Below are 25,168 nucleotides of genomic sequence, written 5' to 3'. Positions count from 1 at the left end.
TATTCCTGTTAGGATGTACAGGTGTTGTTTTCCTAATCATCCTTTGCTAGGCTCCATCTACCCCCTAAGCTTCCCCAGTCCCTGATGTTTCTGCACCTCTCTTTCTTATTCTGTTGCTTTAGCCATGCACTGAGACTGCTTTCCTACTGGCTGTTAGGGGCATTCTGGTCTTTGGCTTCCCACTTGGCATCCTACATTCTGCCTGCAGACTCTCCTTCCCTCACTTGTAGTGGTACCTATGCAGATCACAATCTCTGCTAATTCCTCAGCATTTTCCAGTTTGTCCAGGCTTCTCTTTGCACCAACAGGCACAATCTCTCTGCAGTCATGCCCTAAACCTGTTAGGTACTTGGTGATGGTGGCTATTTATCTGAGTTGAAAGGGACACTTAAAGGTGTTATAGTCCAACTTCCCTCAAAATGAACAGGGACATCTGCAGCTAGATCAGGTTGCATAGAGCCCTGTCCAGCCTGACCTTGAATGTCTTTAGGGATGGGGCATCCACCACCTGTCTGAGCAACCTTTCCCAGTGCCTTACCATCCTTACTGTAAAAACAAACCCCTCCCCCCCCCCAAAAAAAAAAACCACTTCTTCCTTATATCAAATCTAAATCTCCCCTCCTTTAGTTTGAAACTATTTCCCTTTGTCCTGCCACAGCAGACTCTGCTTAAGAATTTGTCTCCTTCCTTGTTATATCTTCCTTTTAGATACTAGAAGGCCACTATCAGATCTCCCCAGAACCTTCTCTTCTCCAGGCTTAACAGCCCCAGTTCTCTCTGCCTGTCCTTATAGGGTATGTGTTCTATATTGAATCATTTTTGTGGCCTTCCTCTGGACATGCTGTAAAAGGTTCACATCCCTCCTTTACTGAGGACTTCACAAGATTTTACTGTCCTTTTATTCTAGCTGGAGTTTCTGCTGCAAAGAAGTATTGTCTCTACAAGAGTGTACAGGAGATAGAGGACCATTAGTCAGGGTTGTTACATCCTTCACCAGTTTTGGTTCCTTCTTAATGTTAAACTAGATCTGAAAAAAGCTTTTCCAAAGAGCTCTGTCTCTGAGTATTTGGGAGTGCCAGAAATATTCATACCACCTGCACCACCTGGGTCAGGTAATCATATGATATTTGATTCTTTACCCTCAGAAATTCTCACCCTCTAGCTAGGCTTTTGTCTACACTTCTCTTGCATATCTAGACTGACTCAATAAAAGTTTGCCATTATGGAATGGAAGTGCAGATTGCGGTTGAAGTATTAAGAAACAGTAACATGATGCATTATTAGTAACTGTACTTATTGAATTTCATAATAAATTATGAAGATACCCTGACTGAATCTAAATTATGAGAAGCCTGCTGTTTAACTCTGTTTTGTACAAAAGAAGCTGACCTTCCTAAGACGGCAGTACTCCAGTTATTTGGCTATGGACTTGATGTAAGGTAGAAGCATAAGCTCCAGCCACATAAGAAGTACTTGGAGCAGCATGTTTCTTAGCTGGTGATTCCCGAGTTACAGAGGAGTCAAATGAAGGCCATTCAGGAGCAGGGAAAGAATCCTTAGACATTAGAAAATCTATTGCAGCAAAGCAAAGAAAGTATTTGCCACATACACAAACCTCTTTGTCTGATGTTCTGTCTTCTAAATTGGCTTTCTAGAACAAATCTGTGCATAAGGTTGTCTGGGCATATATGTTTTTGAGTAAATTTAATGAACTTAAAATTGAGTACAGATTGAGAAATGCTACCTTAGGTTAGTTTGTGCTTGTGATAATTGACTTCACAATTAACTTGCCATAACTAGCACAAGTAGAAATGCCTATGTAGACATGAATACCACATGTCCATCTTGGAAAAAGTCTTCTAGGTTACATGTCTGTGGCTGGGAGGTCTCAATCAAAATCAACATCTAAGAAGCTAGGGAAGAATCACAGACTTGTCCTCATAATAACAACTACACAGAAGTTCTTATCTGGCCAAACAGTACCTTTCAAGGCAGCTGGGGCAAATGCAGCTGAGCCTTCATCAATACGCATCAGCTCTTTATCTGACCTCAAATTGAACACTCTCTCTAACACAAGCAACTCTTTCGTACTGGTCCTGACTATAATTTCTGTTTATTTGTTTTTTTAATTATACCAAAGAAGGAAATAAGTTTTGTATCCTCACAGAATTTTCATGTCTCTTCTGATTTGGGGTGTTGCAGGGCGTGTAGTTAATGCTCTGAAAAGGCTTTGGGATTCCTGGATGAAAGGTGTGATGAAAGAAGTGTACTGTTATTGTTTTAGGGGAGGAATCATGCTACTGGGTAAGCCTCTGTCACTGAGACTTGCTGGACTTGTTTGTTCTGACTTGCCTGTGACTCCTTTCTTTCCTAATTCAAGCGATAAAGCCTCAAGTCTATGCTGAGATGCCGCACAGTGTGTTGTGGAGTTCAGGACGGTACATCTCTCAGACAAAAGACCCTCTTCCTGATCTCTCACTGGTACTCAAAGGTGAGTGCTACAGCCAACTAACTTGCTACTCGGTTGTTTGTGCAGCATGGTTACATAGCATATGGATTTTTGGGGCAATTTCTGGGCTTTGACCAAGGTGGGGGTTGGAGAATGAATGGCTCTAGTTCTGAGCTAATTTCTGATTTGGGCTACCTTTTATGCAACAGTAATCATTATACTTCCCCCTTTCTCCTCACCCAAAAAGCGTTCATTTTCCAAGAACTCCTTGGCTCCTCTACAGTGTGGTACAGTGATAAGGCAAGGTGGTCCATGGCCACAGGGGATTGTGGGGGGCAAGTGAGAACTCTCTCACTACACTGTAACTCTGATCTACACTTCTTGCTGCTGCAGTTAATGTGTTGAAGTCGCAATTGCTGGCAGCGTGGTATGGATGGTAAGTAGATTGAAGTCATAAAAGTAGCTTCTTGTGTTTCTGTTTACTTTAGTGGAGTTTTTTGCAGTCAGTGAAGTGTTAATATGTGCAGAATCCTTTTGGAAGTGTACCAAATCTTGTACCACACTGTTTCACCACCCTATCTTGGAATGAAAGTCTGGCAGAAAAAAACATGGATACTATAACTATTTGTCTAGTATTTCTCTACTGGAGTAATGTGAAAAGGGGAGGAATGGCAGATAGAGTTCTTTTCAAAAGCTGAAAACCAGAAACCTACTGCTATATTCTGAAACTGATGAACTAATAGAATAAGGCAGTAGCCTATGGCCAAAGTATAAAATGATGTAGAAGTTGCAGAACCATATTGTAAACTGATTGTGTTCAGTAGCCAAGTACTTAATTTCTCTTACACTATAGTGACTTTGCGTACCTTCATGCACGCTGTAAAGTCCTTGAGGATGTACCTTCTTAATTCTCCTAAAACTTGTTACGAACAGGAGAGTCTTTCCCAAGATGTTTGTGACAATCAATTAGAGAAAAATATGTTATTAATCAAGTTCATTTCAGTTGTTAGCCTTGTTATGTCTCACAGATTGTACACATACTTGTGTACAAGTATGGTAGGCAGGGTCTATCCCAACAGTTAAAGAACTTACAATCTCCTAAAAGCTATACACAAAATGGATGAGAAAAAGAAACAAAACAATACTTTGTGGTGATTGCAGAGTTGATTGAATAATCAGGGAAGACTGTATGAGCAGCATTTTTTGTTGTCTTAGATTTCATGCCAGAGGCTAACTGCTGCTCTTGAATCTTGCTGCAAAGACAAGCTGTTGTCTTTGCCTAGCTATAGAGAGTTCTTGAGAAGCAACAAGACCTTAGCAGAGTTGGGCAGTTAAGAGAAGAAGTAGAAGAAAAGCACTAGATTGATGTGATTGCTTATGGCAGAGGTAGGAGTGGAATTAAACATTGTTAGTGTGGCCATGTGCTTTTGCTACTGGTCTCCTGGGGTTAACCAGACATACTCTAGATGCTGCCATTCCAATCATCCTGCCAAAGAAAGTTGCTTCAGGGATATAGTTTAATGTTGCACTTACTGAGCCAGCAGGTAAGTTTATTCAGTTGTCTTGTGAAACACCCCCATTTCTATGAAGAGTGATTGGAGTGATTGTGGGACTGTGCCTGAATCCTAGAATGGAAAACTGGGCATGCCTTAAGTATGGAGAGACCCTCATCAGCATGTTTGCAGACCACGTTCTTTTCTGAGAGTGCTGCAATATCATTGAGCAGGAATTGAACAAAACGTATTATAGGAAGACAATAGCAGATCAGATGGCAAAATGGAAGGGCTGATATGATCTATTCTATGCCAAACTTGGCAGAACACTTTGAATAAGTAATGTTGCTTAAAAAAAAATCAGTAATGTTGGACCCATTTGAAAGCAAATATAGGTAAGAAGTGCTATGAAGGCTTAGGTTAAGAGATGAGAAAAAATCAAGGGCAGATTCCTAAAACATAGTAGGGCAACCTTCCCTGCTAACCCAGTACCTAGTCCCTTTTCCCAGGACATAGGTGACAATTTGACTTCCTTTCTTTGTCTGAACTGTTTTCCATTTAACAAAGATCAGTTTTTTGGAACTGATGTTATAGAGGCTTCTGGTTAAGCACAGCAGTTCAACTAGAAAAGATGGCAACTTGAAATGCTATCCATTCTCTCACTGATTTTACAAGGAAGATCAGACTTGTACTCCAGTAAAATTTCAATATTAGTGTTTCATGATGTGTCAGTAACTATTAATACAGCTTTTTCTTGCTACATTTCACTTATTTTTAAAATATCCTATATCAGAGCTTGTTATATACGTATAAACACATTAAAGATGTGTTTATATAGAACTAAGTTATTTCTGAAGTTCATTTGGATGGCTTTTTTTCCATATGTAATAACTTTTTAACCATCAAAATGCTTTCTTTGGTGCAGAGCAAAGATGTGTAAAGTATGAGAATAATAGTTCACATTTGCAGACCTAATGAACCATGACAAGAGCTTGTCAGGCACTACAGTCACTGGATCATTCTGGTCTTCTTGGAAATGAAGTGGTTTTTAAATGAGCACTGACTGCTAGAGGAGGTCTGGTGTTCGTTCATAGTCTCACTAAGAGTTTTGTTCTGAAACTTTTTGCTGTATAGTACAGACCAAAAGCCTCCTGATATAGACTGTGAGGAGGTAGTTTTCAAAGCAGGGAAGACTCAGCCTTCCAAGTGGAGATCTCTCAAGGATTACTTTTGAGGAATTAAGGTTATTTTCATGCTCTTACTAAAGTGGCTGCTGTGCTGGAGGACGAGTCTATTGGTGTTTCCTGAATTCTCTTGGATTTCTCTCCTGAGAACAAAATGGCAGGTTGCTGTAGTTTGGACAGTAAAAAAAATAATAAAAATATATATCGATGTATGTTATAAGGAAAAGATGCATCTGTAAATGAAGGTGATCGGGTCATCTCTGCCTCTGCATTCTTCAGCACCACAGAGGAGTCACTGTTTCTTTAGCCAAGGGTGTGTAGTAGGGTGGAGCAGAGTTTTGGTGACTGAAGCGTAGAGAAGATCATGCAGATTTTGATCCCTGAACATAGGGGTCCACCTGCCACTGAACTATTTAACTACAAAGACAGCAGTCCAAGGCACAGGAGTCCCTGCCAGGTGGTTATTCTTGTAAAGCATGAGAATCCTGCACTTCATGATATAATAGCAAAAAGACTAGAGGAGAGAAGGAGCTAGTTGGTGATGTAATGTGTGATTACTGACTGAATATGCAGAGTGGACGTAATCTGAACAAGAACTGGCTCTTCCTAACATTGTAGTCAGCCTTGGCATGTGCTGCTCCAGTGCAAGCAGTACATGCTTAGTGCTGCCTGTACTCAAGCTTTTCTTCAAAGATTATAGCTGCTTTTGGGACAAATGAGGCCATGTTTTGTCTGCTGTCTGATTCCTGGAATGGATGGCTAAAGATTATTTCTTATAAAGCTCTAAACAGAGAGCTTTTCCTTCCCATTGCCTTTGCACAGCTGGTGATAGCAGTTCTGCTGCTGAAGTGAACAGAAATGATAAATGCTGCTTAGTTATCTAGGTCCTGCACTTGAGCAGCACAGCTGAAGGGTGTATACTGGCAGCTGTAAACATGAGGAGGTGGTGGAACTTGACATTTTTACTCCACAAATGATTTTTCTTGTCTCTGTTCTTTTTTTTAGCAAGGTGGAGATAAGAGCATCCTTCTAAAGAGAGGAAACTGGGATTTGAAGAGGTGTTTCTGCTTTAGTTTGTATGTCTATATACAAAGTAACAACCCATATGAATATAGAAATATATTAAGTGCTTCCTTTAAACTATTTTCTTAGGACTGAATACTATGTGCCACTGCAACCTGGAGATTCCATAGAAAGCAATCTTGACTAGCTCAGACTTTGAGGCAGCTCTCACATGCTGTACAATCTGCTTTGCGCAGACCTTCCAACAGAAACTAAGCCTGTCTAGTGGAAAGATGAGTAGATTTGCAGAAAACCTTTGCAACAAAACTTAGCAGTGAACACCACCTATTTGAGAGCATAAAAGCTTTCCTGCTTCCCTTCTTAAGAAACACTCTGGGATATGTGCCAACACTCGCTAGCTGAAACCAAGCTTTTTGATGAGGAGATTACTGTGTGAATTGTTTTCAACTACCCCTTCTCTTGCTGAACAACTCTGTGAGCAGACATCTCAGCTTCTTTTGTGGCTCTAACATTATTTTTTTTTTCTTTTCCTGATTTGTGTTTCCTGCCTTGCCTTCCTCATAGCTTTGCTCAACTTTCTTGCCCTTAAGGCGGAGCATAGAACTCCTTTCACACTCCCCGAACTTCACTATTCTTTGCTGTCATAGGTCTGTGCATTGTGCCTTTTCCTTCACTGCTGGTCTGTCCTCTGAGTGCACATCTTAAGCAACTGGCAGGTTTTGGTGTTATTCTGCTCTGCTGGCTCATTTTTGCTTTCACTGTGCTGCCCTGTTACCTCATGGTGAGAAAAGATGTGAACCCTCCATCTCTCTGCCTGTCTGCTCATTACTACTCCTTTCTTCTCGGGTGTTGTTCAGAAATGACTATGCCAAAAGCCTGAAAAGGGGGAGTATAACATCAAGTGTGTCTGACCCACAGGAAATGCAAACCTGGTTTAGTGGTAATAAAACAGTATGGTGACTAGTCAGCTAAGTGCCTCCTCCTCAGAGCTTGCTATTGTTGTGTTTCACTTCAGTCACTTTGAGGAATTATTCCATATGTTCTTCTAACAACTTGTACTAATGCCAACCACAATGCAGAGACTCAATGCATGGCTTGAGATCAAGTACATAGTACACTGTAGAATTACTAGGGTTCTGAAATAACTGCAGTTAAGGCTTTGCATCATTGTACAGCAACATGTGCAAAGATGCAGTTTTCCTAGTGTTCTCTTCCCTAATGCGGCACCAGAGGAAATAAATGGAAGGAAAAGGCTCATTCTTCCTTTATCCATATGTGAGTCAGGTTCACAGGTCTGTTGTGGGCTTTTAGTGCGTCACTAAGACTGGGTCTTGTTGCCATGTATTGACATGTTAGTAGGTATTTCTCTCCTCTCTGTCAGATTGTCTGGCAGGAGCCACAACACTGTCTCTTACAATGTATGCATGCTTTTGGTGAGAAGAAACCCAAACCCGGTAGGAGACCAATACATGTTACTACTCATAACAGTGAAAAATAACTCAAAACTGTGTTTTATGGCATCTCTTATTTCTCAGAGTGCAGAAGTTACCACATCAGTCAGGAATTATTACAGTCAAGTTCAGTTTAAGCACCTGTATGGGCAGCCAACTGCACTTGAAATCTGTGTAATATTTCTTGATGGGAAATAGTCTCTCCTAGAGATACCTGCACTATACTTGAGGCTTTTCTCAGAGGTGGATGTGAGATAATGAAGGCAAGTTGGGATACAGGAGATTCTTACTAAATATAAAGAAAAAAGCTTTTGCTGTGAGGAGGGTGATCACAGTCTGAACAAGGATCCTGAGGGGCTATGGGATCTCTGTCCTTGGAGATACTAAAAACCTGATAAAACTTGGGGAAACCTGCTCTAATGGGAGCTTGTTTGAGAAGTTCAGACCCCTGGCATTCAGGGGCCTTTCCAACCTACCTGCTTCTGTGAGTCTGTGTCAGTGAGCTGAGTTAAGTAGGGCCAGGTACAGTTTTGCTCAGGATATGCCATTGTGTTTCTAATAGAGTTGAATTTTTACATTTTTTCTTTTCCAATGCAGATATTGACTCAGATGGACTCAGGAGGGAGGAATGTGAAGCCATGGAAGATAGCTGTCATCATTGTGTCAGTGATAATTGGTTTGGCTCTCATCATTGGCTTGATTTCTTATTTTTTGTGCCATTGTAAGTGCATTATCTTTGTTGTCTTGAGTATCTATTGTGTTTCACTTGTTGTTGTAGTCCTGCCCAGTGATTTAAGTATGAAATCCACTGCGGGTATAGAATCTGCATGGGAACTTATTAGATCCTGTTAAAGTCCTATATTGACTGAAAATCCGTCAAGAATACTTAAAATATCACTTACTTGAATGGGGATTTAAAGTTTGTCCATTCTTCAGTTTGTCTTGCCCTGCTACCTCCGCTGTTATCCATGGTTAGGCAGTAACTGTGTGTTGTGTGGAAGCCCAGAAGTATGTCTTAACACTCAGGTGTTGTATGCGTAGTAATCTTGGTCTTGAACAAGGTTTTTGCAGAAACAATCTGGGTACATCATTACAAAAAAAGAGAGGTTTGGGTTTTCTGGAGTCCTGATTGCCAAGGACTCTGTTTCACTAGTAATTGAGTGATGCCACTCTCTTCCCAGTCTACTGCAGGGAGGTGAGGGGTTTTGAAATTAATTCCTGCTGTGACAGAACTAGCTGTGTTGCTGACTTTGCTCACCAAGATTCAGCGAGGCCATGGATAATCAAAGGATGCTAGACAATGTAGTGGCAGAGCTGTAGCTTATTTTTGCAAATAGCTTTTTGCTAATTCTGTATCGTAAGGGCCATCAGCCTTCACCCGAAAGACAAATTTTAAACTTAACCCAACTGCTGAATGAATGTGAACAGCTCTGGGAGGGCCACCTGCCTCTGAGGGACAGGAATATGCCAGAAGGCATCTAGTCTGATGGTCCTCAGAGAAGATTTGTAGTGGATGTAATTTAGAGCTGCTTGGGATGGTTGTAAAGGTGGAAGTAAGTCCTTAGCTGTGTGGTGTGGCAAGATGTCCCAGATCCACCTTGCCTCACTATGCTGTCCAGAGTCTGGCCACAGCTGATAATGTTGCAACCAGAGCCTGGGAGTCTTGTGCCATGCCCTGCACAGAACTATGTGTGTCTGATTCGTACTGAAGGAATGAAGCAACTTGTTCTCTTCCTCTCTTATGTAGATCAGGACCGATATTACAATGCAACTTTCCTTATCACCAATGTCCCATATGATCCTCAGTATGGAAGGCAAACAACGGAGGAGTTCAGATACTTGAGCCAAGAGATTGAAACCACGGTAAACTAAGTTGTTTCTCTGTCTCTATCTGGCATATGGTGAAGAGTCATACAATTGTGTGATTGGAAATAAGAGTCAGGGGTGATTGTGCTTCATGCTCATGTACCTAGATTATGTAGACTATATCGGGCTATTCCAAGGGCAGAAGGTAGGAGAATTAAATATTGGAGTAAGTGGAGTCTTTTCTCTGGCTCTGCCATTCACCTATGCTTAATGGTTTAGCCTACTCAGTTTGCTACTGCCAACAGAGAAACTGTCAATGACAATGTTAAATTTTAAATGCTTGGGAAATAAAGGAGATTGCTGGGGTGGAAGAACTCTACTGAAAGTCTGTCATGCATATGGCTCTCGGCATCATGGTGTCTGCATCCCTTGCAGTTTTTCCTGTGGTACCTATCTTTCCAAATCTTGTAGAGCAGCTTGGTGGTGGTTTTGGTGCTTAGGGTGGATGGGGAAAAACAGCACAATGTGATCAAGGCTGAGTTTATCAGTATTAAATGTTTAGTTCTCTTAAAAATAATCAGGATTTAGATGCCTAACTACTATTAAGAGCTTAGTGGTTTTGCCACAGTTGCACAGGACTTGCACAGAGAGCAGTGAATGATCCTGTACACCGTTACACCAAATCAAGGAGGATTTGGAAGCAGTCATGGACGTAATCAGTGCAGGAATAGCATTCGACTGGTGGAGGACATTCTTTGTTGGCTGGTGATGTGGATTGTACCCTAGCAATTCCAATGCCATGACTTATTGTACTTAAAGATTCTGGGCATTAAAATTGCAGGTCATCCCTATTAAATAAGGACTATACTGTGGAAATCAGTAACTAAAAGCTCAACTGCCCAGCAGAGGAACAGTTTAAACTCTGTGATGCAGTGTTCCAGTTGGGTCTATATAGGGTATAAAACTAGAGCTGTAAGAGGTTGTTTGCCCTGCACGTGCATACTGGCAGCCGTACTGTTGCTTAGCATAGCATTCTTTTTCTTTCAGCAAAGACACCAGAAAACTGGGGTGGTACAGAAAAGAGACAAAAAATACTTCTAAGGTGCACAAAGTACAGTAAGAAAGGCTTATACAGACAAAATAGCAAAAGAAGTCCTGGTAACTTATTTAAAGCAGAAAGTTGGGACTGCATGTCTTTTTGGGAGCTGTTACGTGATTTGGCTCAGGACAAATTCACCCTAGATTGTAGAATCATAGATTCAGACAGTTAATCCTCATTGCTTCTTGTCCTGCCACTGGACACCGCTGAAAAGAATCTGACTCAGTCTTCTATGCAACCTTCTTAGTCATCTTCCAGTCATCTTTATACCCTCCCCATTCATCTTCTGACACTAGCTTTCAACAGGGAGTGTTAAATTCCTTGTTGCTGTCTCTGCACTCAGAAAGGAGGAATTATACAAGCAGTTCTTCTCTGCTCCACTGTAAACTTGTCAGCTTTGTCTTTTAAATATTACTGTAGTAGTAAAGAGACCTTGCTGTGTGCAAGCAGATAGTAAGCATGTGTGCTGTCTGTTCCAGCAATTGTAATTGAAAAAGTGCCTGGAGAGTAGAACAGAGAGCAGAATTTGCTAACTCAACTGTTTAATTCTGGAATCTCCAATGAAGTTCAGCAGTAGCTCTGTAGAAATGGGGCTCTAAAGGCAGTTTTTGTGTATTAGGGGTTCACAAACTGTTTCAGTTTGAGAGGATGCATGTATTACAAGTGGATTTTGATATACTCTTTTCCTTTAACAGATGTCTAAAGTATTTAAGGGGTCCTTTCTGAGCCGCAAGTACATTAGATCCCATGTTGTCGCTCTAAGGTAAGTAACATGAAGGTCAGGAGCAAGCAGAAATGTGATAAATATAATTCTTTCCTACCCCTTGACCGTAGGGAATGTACATGGTTGCTTATGCTTGGATCATGCTAGTTGGATATCTTAAGTCTTGGCTTGTTGTCACTTTCCTTCTGAACTTTGAACATTTTTGAGGACTCGGGCTACTTCAGAGATCAGGAAGGAAGAGAAAATTGGCCATATACTTCTGCAGATTGATTACCTGAACACTAGTTCTTTGTGGCTGTGATGCAGTAATGAATTGTTAGGTGAACCCAGCCTTCGCTGCTAGTTAAGCGATTGAGTGATCCCGTCAGCTCTTTATTCCACATCATGTTTTCTGTAGAAACTCAAGCTGGTATTTACCACCCTGTATAGTATATAGGAGGAGGTGACTATTCTCCCCCCTCTCTGCAAAGATATGAAGGAATAAATTCCAGTGTGAGGTATCTGCAGAGAGAGGAAAGGAGGCAAGTGAGGCATATGGATATGGAGGTTCTGTGAGACTTTACTAGTCTCCTTTCTTCATGCATGTATTTCTGTCAGTGGTAAGAACCATCACTTCCCTCTTTGTCACGTGATTTGGGTTTGGAGTAGATACATTTCTGGAAGGCCCAAATCTGCTGTGGAATATTTTTCCCTGGACAGCGAAGAATGCCGTGCTTCCTGCGAATGTCCTTTTCCACAGCACTTTGGGACTCTCTTAGAATCATAGAAAGACTTGGATTAGAAGGTACCTTAAAGACCATTCAGTCCCAGCCTCCTATTATGGGCAGATTAGCCACCCACTGGAGCAGGCAGTGCATTACCCCATCCAGCCTGGCTTTGAACATCTCTGGGATGGGACATCCACAGCTTCTCTGGGCAACGTGTTCCACTGCCTCAACACAATCTGTGTAAAGAATTTCCTCTTGTCATCTAGCCTAAGTTTCTCTTCATTTTTTTGAAACTGTTCCTCCTTTTCCTATCACTAGTGACTCATGTAGAAAGTCTCTCTTGCTTTGACCTGTGTCTATGTGGTTATTTCTTTAAGTTGTTTGACATTTTTTTTCCACTGCTGGTTTCTTCTGTAAGCCTCCCATACTCCGTATTAACTGAACTTATAAAATTTCAGTAGACTTCAAGCAACCTCTTTACTTTTTAGGCTGGCTGAACAGTGCACTGCCTCTAAACTTTCACTAGAGACACCTTATCTCATGCAATTGAGCACTGAGTCAGCTTACCTGCATCTCTGCTGTCTTTGCTTCTAGGTTTCTTTTGGTTTTCCTTTAGACTGTTTGTCTGAAGTATTGGTCTTCATATTTTATACTGATATTAAGTGATCATGCCTTGTTCTGATAACACAAACTATTAAGATGTTTTTCTCTGGATCCAAAGGAACTTTCTCATAAACCAACAAGTAATTTTAATGTAAAGAAATATCAGAAGATCTTTTTAATTTCTGTAGGTCTAAGGACTAAGCTGCATAGACACTAAAGGGAGTGATCCTTCCTCTCCTCCCAGAAGATTCTCTCTGATCTTGTTATAATATAAACCAGGCCTTTTGCTGCCTGCTGACATACATCATCCTACCTTGCTTGTGTACAGCTATGCTATTCATTCTGCACATCAGCGCAGACCAGACCTGTTCCCATATAAGGAAGGCAGACATCACAAAGCAGGACACAGAAACTTAGTGGACAAAGAGATGACACCACTTTGTTTATGTTGGTTTGCAGCCCAGATCCTGGTGGAGTGCTTGTATCTGTTGCTCTGGTATTTAAATTTGCCTCAGCTGACAGTAAGGCAACAAGCTGGAGTCATGTCAACAGTGTGTTACGTAGAAGGCTTGAAACAAGCTCAACGTTCTTGAATGTTGACCAGTCTACCATTAAACTCACAGGCAAGTGGCTTAGGTTTTTGTTTATAGCTTGGAATTTGTTCCTCATACTTTCCTAGTTCAGTGTAATGAGTTTCACTTAACTGTGCAAATATGTGCAATTTCTGTTTTCTTTTTTCAGACTTGTGGTGTGGGCAAGCCATATTGCCTTACTGGCTGGCACTCAGGAACCTGAAAGAAGTAGTAGCATTAAGAGAGCTAAAGTTTATATATATGTGAACTCTGCTCTGTGTGTCAGAAGATCTCTGTGTGTGACCTGGCTTTGATACAACAGGTCAATGTAATTCATTGAAAAAAGACCCACCTTGGTAACCCAGGTTCACAGATGACTTTGCTAAGGCAGACAGTGAATTGGAGAGGAAGCTGTATCACCAGGTTCTTAAATGTGAAGTCCTCAAGCTGTTTTAAAAAATGCAAGGCTGAGATGGTTGCTTTTTCCATCATATGTCGTTTCCTTTGCGTATTATTTGCCAGATTGCTGTAGCAAGCATTAATAACCAAACATTCCTTGTACACTAATCTTCTCAGAAGAGTCTGTCCTTGTCTACCACCAGAATCTGTCAGCGGGTTATTTTGCAGGGAAGAAATCAATAACATTACAGTTTAGCTCCAGTCAAGCCCAGTACTGAGGATTTGTGACTGCCTTGTCATAATGAATGTCATCATACGCATATACGCTTCAGTATTGCATAGGCTCCAGCACATACAGATGTTATTTGAGCCTATTTAGTCAACTGCTTTTTTTTTTTTTTTAGCTTTGAGTTAAGACAAGAAAAATGCATCCTTTGGCCTTGCACTTTGAGTGAGGAACAGAAGCATAACAGGACTTACTCAGTAGAGCAAATTACTCTTTTTACCATACTGTTACTACAAGCAGCAATATAAGTAATTTCATTTGTTTGTTGATACAAGGAGTCTGTCTTAAATCTCATATATTTCACATAGCATTGTGAAATATCCTCAGTGTATTTTCTTGTTTTTCATTTCAGAATTGAATAAGGAGAATGGAGATAACCTTATAAACAACTGTAAGTACAAATGTTTTATAGAAATCATCAAGGGACTTAGTGCCATCAGTACAGTGTTTATAAGATTTTTATGCTTGAGATGCAAGTTGAAAACCAACTTTTTTAAGCTACTAGAACAATAGGTAATTCATGAACCAGAGAAGATTTTAGCTCTTTTTTTTTTTTTTTTTTTTTTTCTTTTTGGACTTTTGCTTTGCAGTGTTTACAGATAGGCATTCCAATTTGATGGTGGTGGGCTTTAGTTTTGGCTATGGAAAGTAGATGAGTTGCTCTCAGTGAGCTTTGCACGAGGACTGCAGCTGTTGAGAGCTGAAAATCTTTTTGGATGAGAGACTGTTACCCAATAAAACTTGCAAGACTGAAAAATCAGGGCATTAAAATGTTGTCCAAGTTGTGTCTTCCAAACATTCCGTACATGTAGTACTAAGGAAAGTCCTAGCTTTCTCTGAAAATGATCATGCCAGATCTTTTTTTTTTTTTTTCTACAAGACAATCTGCTGTCTGCAAAGCCCTTGTTTAGAACTTTGCTTCGTTGTATATGCATCCATTCCTGCTTCTGCCCTAAGCTGGTAAGCCGTTCTCTCTACAGGTACAGCCTTCCATTGCCATGGAAGTTCGCTACTTTGTGTATCTGACAACTAGTAATGTTTTCTACCAATCTTCATTTACATCATATTATCCTGAGACCCTTGTGACCACAGCACCTAATTTCTCTGCTCTTGAAGGCACTGCTTTAGGTGGAGGCTGTTTCTTGGCAGGTTTGCCCTGTTGTGCCTGTGCCAGCAGCTATATGGGCCTGCCCAATAGGCAGACCCTGAATTTCCTCAGTCAGCTAACGTAGCTGCCTTTGTTCTGTTTGGTTTGTTTGTTTTTGGCAGTCTGTGGAATACGAAAGGAGGCATTCTCCTTCTCAGGAGTGGAAAGAATAACCGATGGACAACGTGCACGGGATGGAGAATGGCCATGGCAAGCTAGTATTCAGCTTGATGGGACGCATTACTGTGGTGCATCAGTGATCAGTAATACGTGGCTAGTGACTGCAGCCCATTGCTTTAAAGCGTAAGTTATCAGCACCTTTCTGATCTTGTAAATCCTACAACTTATGGGTGCTTTGATAAATCTACTATGACTTTTCATGAACCACTAATACCTTTATCTGCTAGAAGACAATGAAGTTTGGCTCTTCTCTATTCTGTAGACCAAGCTGACCATGTTGTATTTTTCTTAAGCAGAAAGCTGTGTTTCTATGGAAATCTTTTTTGTGTGTTTGTGACGTAATTGCCAATGTTTTTCAGAGGAAGAGAACCTCGGAGATGGACTGCTAGTTTTGGAATTCTGTTGAGGCCTCCAAAACAGAGAAAATATGTCCGAAGAATTATCATTCATGAAAAATACAATGGCCTTGTCCCTGATCATGAGTATGATATAGCTCTTGTGGAACTTGCCTCCTCTATTGAGTTCACAAGTGATGTGCACAGTGTCTGTCTTCCTGAAGCGTCTTACATATTACGAGATAATACTTCCTGTTTTGTCACAGGCTGGGGAGCTTTGAGGAATGATGGTAAGTGTCTCTTTACTCCCTGTGGAGGCTTCCTTGCCCCTCAGACATGTCTAAGAAGACTGTTGTTGATTTTACGATTTTTGATTTATTTTGCACTGGTGGACTTAGTTTGCTGGAGTTGTTTTTGAATATAGAAAAAACTCCTGCAGGATAGCTTTATAGGATCAAGAGCAGCTTTTTTGTTGCTGCATGCATTGAAGTGTCAAATGCATTCTGTTCTCCATTCTCACTGGCCTAGTCTTCTGACCTGAGCTAAGACAAACCTTTCAGTTATGTCTGTCACAGATCTATCATAGATTTTTGTCAGTTAACCTCTCTTTGATCCTAATTCAGGCTTCAGTTCATCAAATAGCTCAAATGAGCTTCATTCAAGTTGGTCAATGTCACTGAGATTAGAGATGAGACTAATTGTGTTAGTAAGAGAGCTATTTGAGCTATAAGCTGTATTTCATGATGGACTCTTGAGATGTACAATAATGGTCTAAAGTTGCTTTGCAGTTAATCAAATGGGTCTTTCTGTTGGCATCAAAAATACACAATAAAGCCAATGTTTGAATTGAATGTTCAAATGTACAAAAATCCCTTTGACTGTTATGTTAAAGACCATGTACTGAGAGTGAAAGATGGGGAAAAGTTGTGTTTGGGATGAGCGGGTGAAAGACTTCAGGCAAAAATAACTTTGTTTAGACATTCTTCAGGCAATGGCGGGAAGGCTGTAGGAAAGCCTGGCTACTCCTAGTCCTCGCAAGTCTTAGATTGTGTACTCTGCAAAGTCTAATACCACTTTTTCTTCTAGGCCCTAGTGTTAATCAGCTTCGACAAGCAGAAGTAAAAATTATTAGCACTGCAGTTTGTAATAGACCACAAGTGTATGCTGGAGTGATAACACCGGGAATGTTGTGTGCTGGATACTTAGAGGGACGAGTGGATGCTTGCCAGGTAAGTCTCATCTTAAGAAAGAAGAAATAGGTGGGATGGAAAGTGACTTTTCCTAGAAATAAGAAATAATTAAGATTCTTCCATGGTATCTTTTGTTTATGGGGTTCAAGATCTTCAGAGATGTAAATTAAGAGCTTCATTGCTTCTAGGTTGTGATCTGCACTTAGGTGTTTATTGTTTTTTTTTTTCATAGCATACTCTTAAGAGAATGCAGATGTAATGGTCTAGAATAGGAGAGACTGTATTAGATACAGGCTGTCAGCCTCTGTCCTCTCAGTAAACCACGCAGAGGTAAACTTATAGCTGTGATCTAGAGAAAAGTCTCTGTCTGTTGTAACATAACAGTATGATGCTCCCTGCATTAATGAAGTGAATGTTGTTTGCTTTTTGTTCCTGTCTGCTGACATTTTTCTCCTTAGGGTGACTCTGGTGGGCCACTGGTGAAGGCAAACTCCAGAGGAATCTGGTATCTCGTGGGAATAGTGAGCTGGGGTGATGAATGTGGCAAGGCAGATAAACCAGGAGTGTACACGCGAGTGACTTCTTATCGAGACTGGATCGCTTCCAAAACAGGCATCTGAAACCTGCGGTTGTCTTGTGGGCTGTGTGAAGGGCTATTCCTCAAACGCATTCTGCTCTGCGGTTACCCTCTAAACAGCTGCTGCCTTGGCACATGATGATGTATCAAGTGCTGGCAAGCTTGGAGTAGTCTAGGACTTGAAATTGGTTTGGCTTACATCCAGAAAGGAATGAACTCAATCGTGACACAGCAGTTTGTTCAGGAAGTATTCTGTCAAAGGGACAAAGACTTTGGTTTCTGTGCAGCATAGAGACCCTCTTCTCTGTGTCCAAATCTTCTGGCTGCTACTTTGTGGGCCGAGCATGAGCTCACAAATCCGTTTACCAGGATCTAAAAGCGGTTGTAACTAAAATGTGATCCATCCATTTGCTATGTGCTTCTAAGGCCCTGCCTGTCTCTAGACCAGCTACCGTTGAGCCCCTGACTCTAAGACTGCTGCACTTCTGTATTCTTCTCGAGCTTTTTTCCTGCATTGTTCCATGGAGCATATGCTAATAACAAACAGAAGATGGTTTAGAGGAATTTCATTTCCTAGTATCATGTCATACAATTACCTAAGTGAACTCAGAAGTATTTTGTGTTGTGTTGTCCTGAGAAGTGATCGCTGAGAAAAGCCAGCTTCTATCCACCGCCTTTGAATGTGTCCACTTCCTGCTTCTTATGAACAGCCCCTACCACAGCATTTGCCATGAAAGCAATTTCTGGACTTGAGATAAAGTAGTACTTTGTGTTCACACTAGTCTATTGTTGTACGTAAATATCTGACTGAATGAAATTCCATTTTAAAACTTTCCAGATTGTATTGTTTTTAATAAAAGTCCTAAGCTCTTTTGTGCAGGTTTGTAACAACCTCAGTATGAACACTGCCAAAAACCATCTCCAAAACCTGCTTATTCTCATGAATGTTGTTCTCAAGTATTATCAATATAGAAAAGTTTATGTGTATCTCTTCAGTTATGTTTAAAAAAAAAAAAAAAAGTTGTGGAAATATCTATCTACATGTCTACTTCAGAACAAAGAATGAGCCATAAGTCAAAGTAAAGATGTTGTTTCTGTCAGGAATTAATGCCTGAGTTTTATTGATAGACCACAGATAATCCATCTGTTCTCACAGACTTCATAGTCTCTCTACCTTCATTTTCAGGAGCTGATGTTTCTCAAACTTTCTATACCCTAGAAGTGGAACGTGCCTACTCTTGATGAAGATGCCTTCCTTAATGCATCTGCAGAGTATTTCCAATGTTTTATTCTGATTGCTAATATGGTCAACAGTGAGTGATCTTAATTGCTAGATACAGGAGTTACTCATTTGCTTCTGATGGTCAGTGAAGGAAATATTAGCCACACTGCCAACAACCAAAGCTGATCCAGTGTGGCAGACAAGCCAGGCCAGAAAAGACAAGCAAAGAAGCATCTTCATAGTTAAAAGTTTTTGGCATCTTCATAATTAAAAGATCTGGGGATAGAAGGCCCACACTAATTATACTCTTAGAATTAAAGTGTTGTCCAAATTCAGTACAGGTCAGTTAACATCATCAGTGTTAATACTAGGGATCTTTGCAGCTTGCTGTAAGCCCTGCCCAACAGAGCTGCAAGCCATCAAGTTTATGGAATTACTTTATTACACATCCTGTGATTTAGGTGCCTGCAAGCACAGTGAACCATGGTTTGTCTTTACTGGAGATGTGGGGTGTTTGGACTCTCAAAAAAGATTTGCATGAAGGACAAGGGTCTGAGGCTGTTCTGTGCTTGTGTGTATTGTGAAGACTCAGCATTTAAAATGTCTTCTTATGGAGCTTTTTGTATGGAATGCTGTATGATCCAAAAATAAAACTTGGGTGGCCTAAGTTTTAGGTGGGGAATAAGAAGTATCAAAGTGGTTCCATAGGTTTGAGACAGAGAAATCTCATTTTGGTGCTTTAAGCAGAACTTAAATTATATTGCCTTTATATTATGCATGACACATATAAGATTTTTTTTTAATTTTTTTTTTATTTTTTTTTATTTTTATTTTTATTTTTTTTTGCTGGTAACTATACCCAGACAATGAGTCACCTTGAAGAAAAGCATTATTACAAGACTTCAGGACTTTTCTGTTCCCAAAGCACTTCAGATTTGGGTTTTTAAAGGACAAATTTCATTGTAATTCAGGAACATAATATTTTTAGACCTGCAAATCTCAGCTATTTCACTGTTTTCAAAAAAACAGGTAAGTAGATGTCCAAAGGATTTCTTTTGAATTTTTGAACTTTCTAGTTGTGCTTGAACAAAATGAGGAAGTGTTAAGCATTTTTCTCTGTGCAGAGGGCTTTTTTGAGTGTAATCCTTCCAAGTAGTGCACACAAAGCTGAAAAAGTGAACTTTCTGGTTTTGAGAATGCAGCTGGAGAGATCTAGTACACGATTCACCTTAATGCTGAGTGACAATGCAGGGTAGCCAAGGAGGAAAAGACACCTACACAGTGTGTGTTTTAGGAGTCTTTTTTTGGATTCCACTTTTCATCATAGCAGCTGGAATACGTTTTCCTGTCTGGTTTCTCCTAGAAGCAGTGTGATTTGCTTGCTCTTGACTATACGAAGCAGTATAAATGAAAATGCAATAAAGTCACTTCAAAGAATGCCCCTCATCCACAGGATGATGCAGATGGACCTGATGGATCCGAATTCCTTTTGTATGGCAAAACCACAATGATGTCAGCATTGTTGAGCTTTTCCTGAGAGCAACTGTGGAAACCTGAAATAATGTAGGCAGCAAAAATTTTGTTTACTTTAGGTCATCTAGCAGATACATATTTTTTTCTTATCTGGAGTTCTTAAATCTTGTAATTTCATAAAAATTTATCTGTTTTCCACTATGTTTTTGTTTGGAATTATCATCAAGGTGGAATGAGATGCATCTAACTATGTAATCAGGCATGGCACACAGGAACATAACTTACGTGTTAATTTAATAAAAACAGTTAAAAATGTCTTCTCTCCCATGTATTTGTTAATTTCCTGTGTCATGGCAAACAACTGTGAGCTAGGGACTGATTTGTGTTCCAGCATTGCAGTGATTCTGTACCATGTACTTATGTACTGGCGTTTATGTGGTCCTTGACCACCGGTCTTCATTGATGTGTTTGGGAAGTGTTGCTGTGCTCATTTGTAAGGGCTTAACCCACCTGCCCTAAAGTTAGTTTAGTTTAGTATGCATTCAGGCAAAAGCAAGGTCATGTGTCAGCCACTAGAGGGTGAATCGTCTTGTCTAAGAGTCTTAATCTCTTAGCTACTCGTGTTGCTCTGTTTCAGCTCAGCGGAGGGAATCAGGAGTGCAGGGTACCGTGTCAGTGCTGCCTTGATGATGCAGAGATGCTCCATGATTGTCTTGCACAGTTTGAGAAGACTACAGATGTTCAGTTTTTAGAATAGCGTCTGCAGCACTGGGTGAGTTTTGATCTCTTCCTTTCCTTTCCATCCTACATGAGGAAGTTGGCATCAAGTGCTCCCCTTTACATATATACATACAGTATGCTATGGATATGAGCAGACGGCCAAGTAGATTTCTCCTGTTTCTCTGCTGGACCAGAGCCAAACCATAGTGCTGTGGAAAAACCGACTGGAAATGCACAATATCGGGTAGCACTGGCATCTTGGGTCTGTTTTCTCAGTTCGTCAGCTTTCCTGCAAAGAGCAGCAGCAATTTTGAGTTAGGCATAAAGCAGCTGTTTACTTTGATTTCCCCTTTTTGAAAACTGATGATTCTTGTGGATCAAAGATATCGGTTTTATTCTTGTCCTTTTTCCATAAGGATGGGAAACTTGGTACATTCTCAGCTAGAAAAGCAAGCTCTTCATGAGTAAAGCATGCTGAAGTTCATTCATCCTGGTATTTAATATCTAGCAGACAAAAGGAAGATCTTGGATATCAAGATCAAAAGGGTGAAAAGAGTACAGTTGCCTTAGTGCAGTACTGCATGGGATGCAAGGCTGATATGGATGTGAGGCTGGCTGTTCGTTTTGAAGAACAGTAGCCCTTCTGTCATATATCTCTGGGCCAAGTGCACTAAAGCAATAAAGGGAGTCTAAAATCAATAGACAAGCTTCTTAAAGGACATCTTTGTAACTAAGCTGTTTTGTAGTAGTGTGTTTTTTTTTGTTTTTTTTAATATCTGAATCACATAATTGTAGATGTTGGAAGGGACCTCTTGATATTGTAGAGTCCAACCTCCCTCCTAAAGTAGACCTCCACCCTACAGTTCGATGCGTGGGTAGATGCCTAGATGGGTCTTGAATATTTCCAAAGAAGGAGACTCCACAACTTATCTGGGCAGCCCATTCCAGTGCTCCAGCACATCCATAAAAAAGTGCTTCCTCGTGTTTGTTTGGAACTTCTCATGTTCCAGTTTTTGCCCATTGCCCCTTGTTTTATTGCTTCTTGCCACTGAAAAGAGTGCTTCCATTGACTTGACTCCCATGCTTTAGATATTTATAAACAGTTATAAGATTTTCTCTCAGCCATCTCCAGGCTGAACAGTCCCAGGTCTCTCAGCCTTTCCTCACAGGGGAGATGCTCCATGTCCCTAATCATCATGGCTTAAGGGAAAACTGCTTTTTTGCTGATTTCTGACAGAGCATGTGTTGTGTATGTGACGCTTTTTAAATGTAAGCGTTTGGTAGATAGCAACAGTACCGTGATTCAAAGATTTATTCAGCTGATGTGGCCCTGTCTGGCACATGCGTGCGGAGTTTCTGCTGAAGGAACAGAAATGAAGAGCTGAATAGGGGAGCAACTCGTGCTGTTTTGTATGTGTGGTGGAACTAGGCTCTTTCTTTAAAATGTATCAGTCAGTATCAGTTTTCTTGGGCTCTTTGATATGTTACTGCTGCAAAGAAAGCCTCTCAGAACTCATCTGGTTAGAAGAGTTAGGCAAATATTACAAATGGCTCCTAATCTGCTTTGCTTTCAAGTTTGCTTTTTACCTGAATGCATTCTTAAATGATACTTCCTTAGAATGTTGTTTGCAAGCCTCTGTTCATTGCTAGTGATTTTTACTCAGATGCAAATTAGCAGTTTCCCTAAAGACAGAAAAGAGACTTGTGAAACTTTTAAATAAAAGTATGATGAGTTTATTTTCTGTAAGCTTGGATAGTTCAAGAAATAATGGATTGTCTCTGATTTACTTGATTACTGGAAAAAGGAGAGAATTCAATAGATAAATCTGAAAGATTGTACTATGCTGCTTGATGGTTATCCCCTCACCTCTTGTGCTTTTAACCTTCTGGTTCTGGGCAGTCAAGTTCTTGAGGAAGGGCATGCCATCAGCTTGGTATATCCAGAACTCTTTTAATCACAGATGGTTCTTCGTAAGTCAAAAGCAATCAGCTGCCTGTGATTGTCACACATCTCTGACCTTCCCTAGACACTCGGGATCACCTTCAGTCTGTAACCTTTGAGTGACCCAGACAGTCTGGCACTCCACACCAGATGACCTGCATACCAAAGGTACCTGTTACTGAGATCATCCTTGCCCAGTGGACAGACCTTCACCCAAATGAGAGACAGGTACTAAGAAACCATCCATCCTGCACTAGAGGATGATAGGAACATAAGAAATACTTTTTTTCACCTCTATAACAGATGGCCGGAAGAGGTTATAGACTCTATCTTTGAAGACATTGATTAAACCAGTTGGACATAATCCTGAGCAACCTGATCTGGCTTGATTTGAGCCAAGGGGCTTGGGTTAGCTCATCTGTAGTACTGTCTCAGACAAGCTGGCTGCTCCTGATGGTTCCAGTGAGAGGTAAGTGCTCTAGCAAACAATCTGCGGACAACTGACACCTGGCCACCTTCACACTGATGGCCAGTACTTTCTTTGGATGCAGTACCCAGGGCTGTTGTCTGCAGCTTATCTGGCACTATTATCACTAATACAGTAACCAATGAAAGTAGTAGAGCATGGAGAGGAAAACAAGCTATCCTGTGCCAAATAGGTATAAAGAGGTTTACCCAAGTGTGAGTTCTCATTTAAAGGCACCAAACCTACAGTACTCCAAACTGGGACCCAAATTTTGCTACAGAGCAGTCCTGTTCGAAAGCATGCTGAGCTTTTCTTCATAGTTATTCAGCCTTTAAAGTCTGACTGGAAGGGCAGTCAGAATTGAAAAGGCCATGAGATGGAGGTCTTGGGCTTGATGCTCATTATGTCCAGCATAGTATGAGAAGCCTCAAACACCTTTACAACATACGATAATACATCAAGTGGCTGTTCACAAGAACCGCACTTCAAGTCTTGCATGCTGCTGCAAAGCAATTTGGGACAGAAAATAACTGTGACAGAAGGAGTTTCAAAAAGGCAAGTTGCAGCTTGGCTTTCAGGAAGCAAGTTAGCCTCCTGAAATATGAAATCGTATCATCATATCATGTCAAAGAATGGCCTGGCCTGAAAAGGACTTCAAAGATCATCTAGTTTCAACTCCTCTGCCACAGACAGGGTCACCAACCACTAGCCCAGGCTGCCCAGAGCTGCATCTAGCCTAGCCTTGAATGCATCCAGGGACTGAGCATCCACAACCTCTCTGGGCAACCTGTTCCAGTGTGTCACCACACTCTGTTTGGAAAAAATTCCTCCTAATATCTAACCTAAACCTCCTCTGTCTTATTTTAAACCCATCCCCTCTTGTCCTATCACTATCAGCCCATGCAAACAGTCACTCCCCCTCCTGTTGATATACTTCTGTCAAGTACTGGAAAGCCATTATGAGGTCTCCCTGGCACCTTCAGATCTAAGCTAGCCATTTTCTAGAAACATAGAGCCGTAAGAAAATCTTGTTTGGGGCATTTTGTCTCCTGCAGAGAAGACATGAAATAGAATGGTTCAGCTGGAAGGGACCTTCCAAGATCTTCTAGTCCAACTGCCTGGCCACTTCAGGGTTAGCCAAAAGTTAAAGTGTATTATTGAGGGCATCATCCAAATGCTTCTTCAATATTGACAGGTATGGGGCATCAGGCTGCATCAGTGGTCCCAGTGAGTCTTTCTGCTGTGTGAAATGATACTGTTCATTTAATTTGTGCAGTACCTGTAAGGTGATAGTGAATTTATTTTTATCTTAATGTACCTCATTTTTTTTTTTTTTTTTTTTTTTAGCCCTGATCCAAGCATATAAAGACCTCGCATTTCTTTGGAGATGCTCTGCATCTTGTCTATGAGCAGAGGATTTGTGCAGTGACTAGACATTGTGGATTCTTAGCCCGATTGCTAAGTAACCCTGGGAACAAAATGTGGGCTGGCCTGTTTCGTTGAACCAAGTAGCAGCTCTGGCTGAGCAGCTGCAGAAGACAGGTACGCATGTGTTACCTTTTTGTCTTGAATGGGGTGACAGGCTATGAATTCTTTCTTAATGATAATGGAAGTGGGGGACTTCTGTTGTCTAAGGGCGTTGCCGGTATTCTGAGCTGGCCTTTCTGGCTGCAATGCAGACGGGTGTAGCAGTTTCTGTTATAGGACAAGGAAAGAGGGACTGTTTGGAAACCAACCAGGGCAGGATCTAGCATACCTGAGAGCTTGAGGCCATTGCTATAACATCTTAGAGCTTCTGCACACTTAGTATCTCAAAGCTGTATAGGCATGTAATAAGATTTGGCCTCAAGTGACTTTTCGTGGCTCAAGATAAAGTACTTGGCTTATCTCCCAGCCCTGACACTTGCTCTAGAGAATCATTCCATCCCTCTAATGGAAATTACATGTTTGTTTTTCTACTTACCAGTTACTAAAAGCCTTGGCTGGGAATTTCAGGGACAACAAAAGGATGGGACAAAATAAGTTGTTTTTATCTGTCAGAACAGGAGAGGAGTATAGCATGTCTCTAGCTGAAGTTAAGAAGTATAAAGAAATTTTGAAAGCCAAATGCAAGATGCCTT

The 25,168-nt window shown here is 40.8% G+C and overlaps 1 protein-coding gene across 11 annotated transcripts in view; it reads left to right on the top strand.

The window, feature by feature from the left end:
* Nucleotides 1–20,237, top strand: part of TMPRSS11E (transmembrane serine protease 11E) — a 44,177-nt gene extending 23,940 nt beyond the window's left edge. For 7 of the 11 annotated variants that reach the window (XM_085222734.1, XM_085222737.1, XM_085222735.1 and 4 more), the window contains 10 exons: nt 2,381–2,491; nt 8,198–8,321; nt 9,348–9,463; nt 11,201–11,268; nt 12,999–13,162; nt 14,149–14,187; nt 15,066–15,246; nt 15,483–15,748; nt 16,545–16,687; nt 17,107–20,237. In XM_085222734.1, the coding sequence (XP_085078860.1) occupies nt 2,399–2,491; nt 8,198–8,321; nt 9,348–9,463; nt 11,201–11,268; nt 12,999–13,162; nt 14,149–14,187; nt 15,066–15,246; nt 15,483–15,748; nt 16,545–16,687; nt 17,107–17,268 (1,356 nt within the window). In that variant the 5' untranslated portion in view covers nt 2,381–2,398 and the 3' untranslated portion in view covers nt 17,269–20,237. Of the gene's footprint in view, nt 1–947; nt 1,113–2,380; nt 2,492–2,861; nt 2,886–6,131; nt 6,203–6,309; nt 6,931–8,197; nt 8,322–9,347; nt 9,464–11,200; nt 11,269–12,998; nt 13,163–14,148; nt 14,188–15,065; nt 15,247–15,482; nt 15,749–16,544; nt 16,688–17,106 lie in introns of those variants that run through there. The other 4 variants (XM_085222739.1, XM_010709900.4, XM_085222741.1 and 1 more) reach the window with 4 other exon arrangements.
* Nucleotides 20,238–25,168: the final 4,931 nt, after the last annotated feature.

Source organism: Meleagris gallopavo, chromosome 4, assembly GCF_905368555.1.
Source record: "Meleagris gallopavo chromosome 4, MGAL_WU_HG_1.1, whole genome shotgun sequence".
In the NCBI taxonomy this organism is placed as follows: domain Eukaryota; kingdom Metazoa; phylum Chordata; class Aves; order Galliformes; family Phasianidae; genus Meleagris; species Meleagris gallopavo.
Note: the sequence above shows the minus strand (reverse complement) of the source record. Positions and strands in the feature narration are given on the sequence as shown.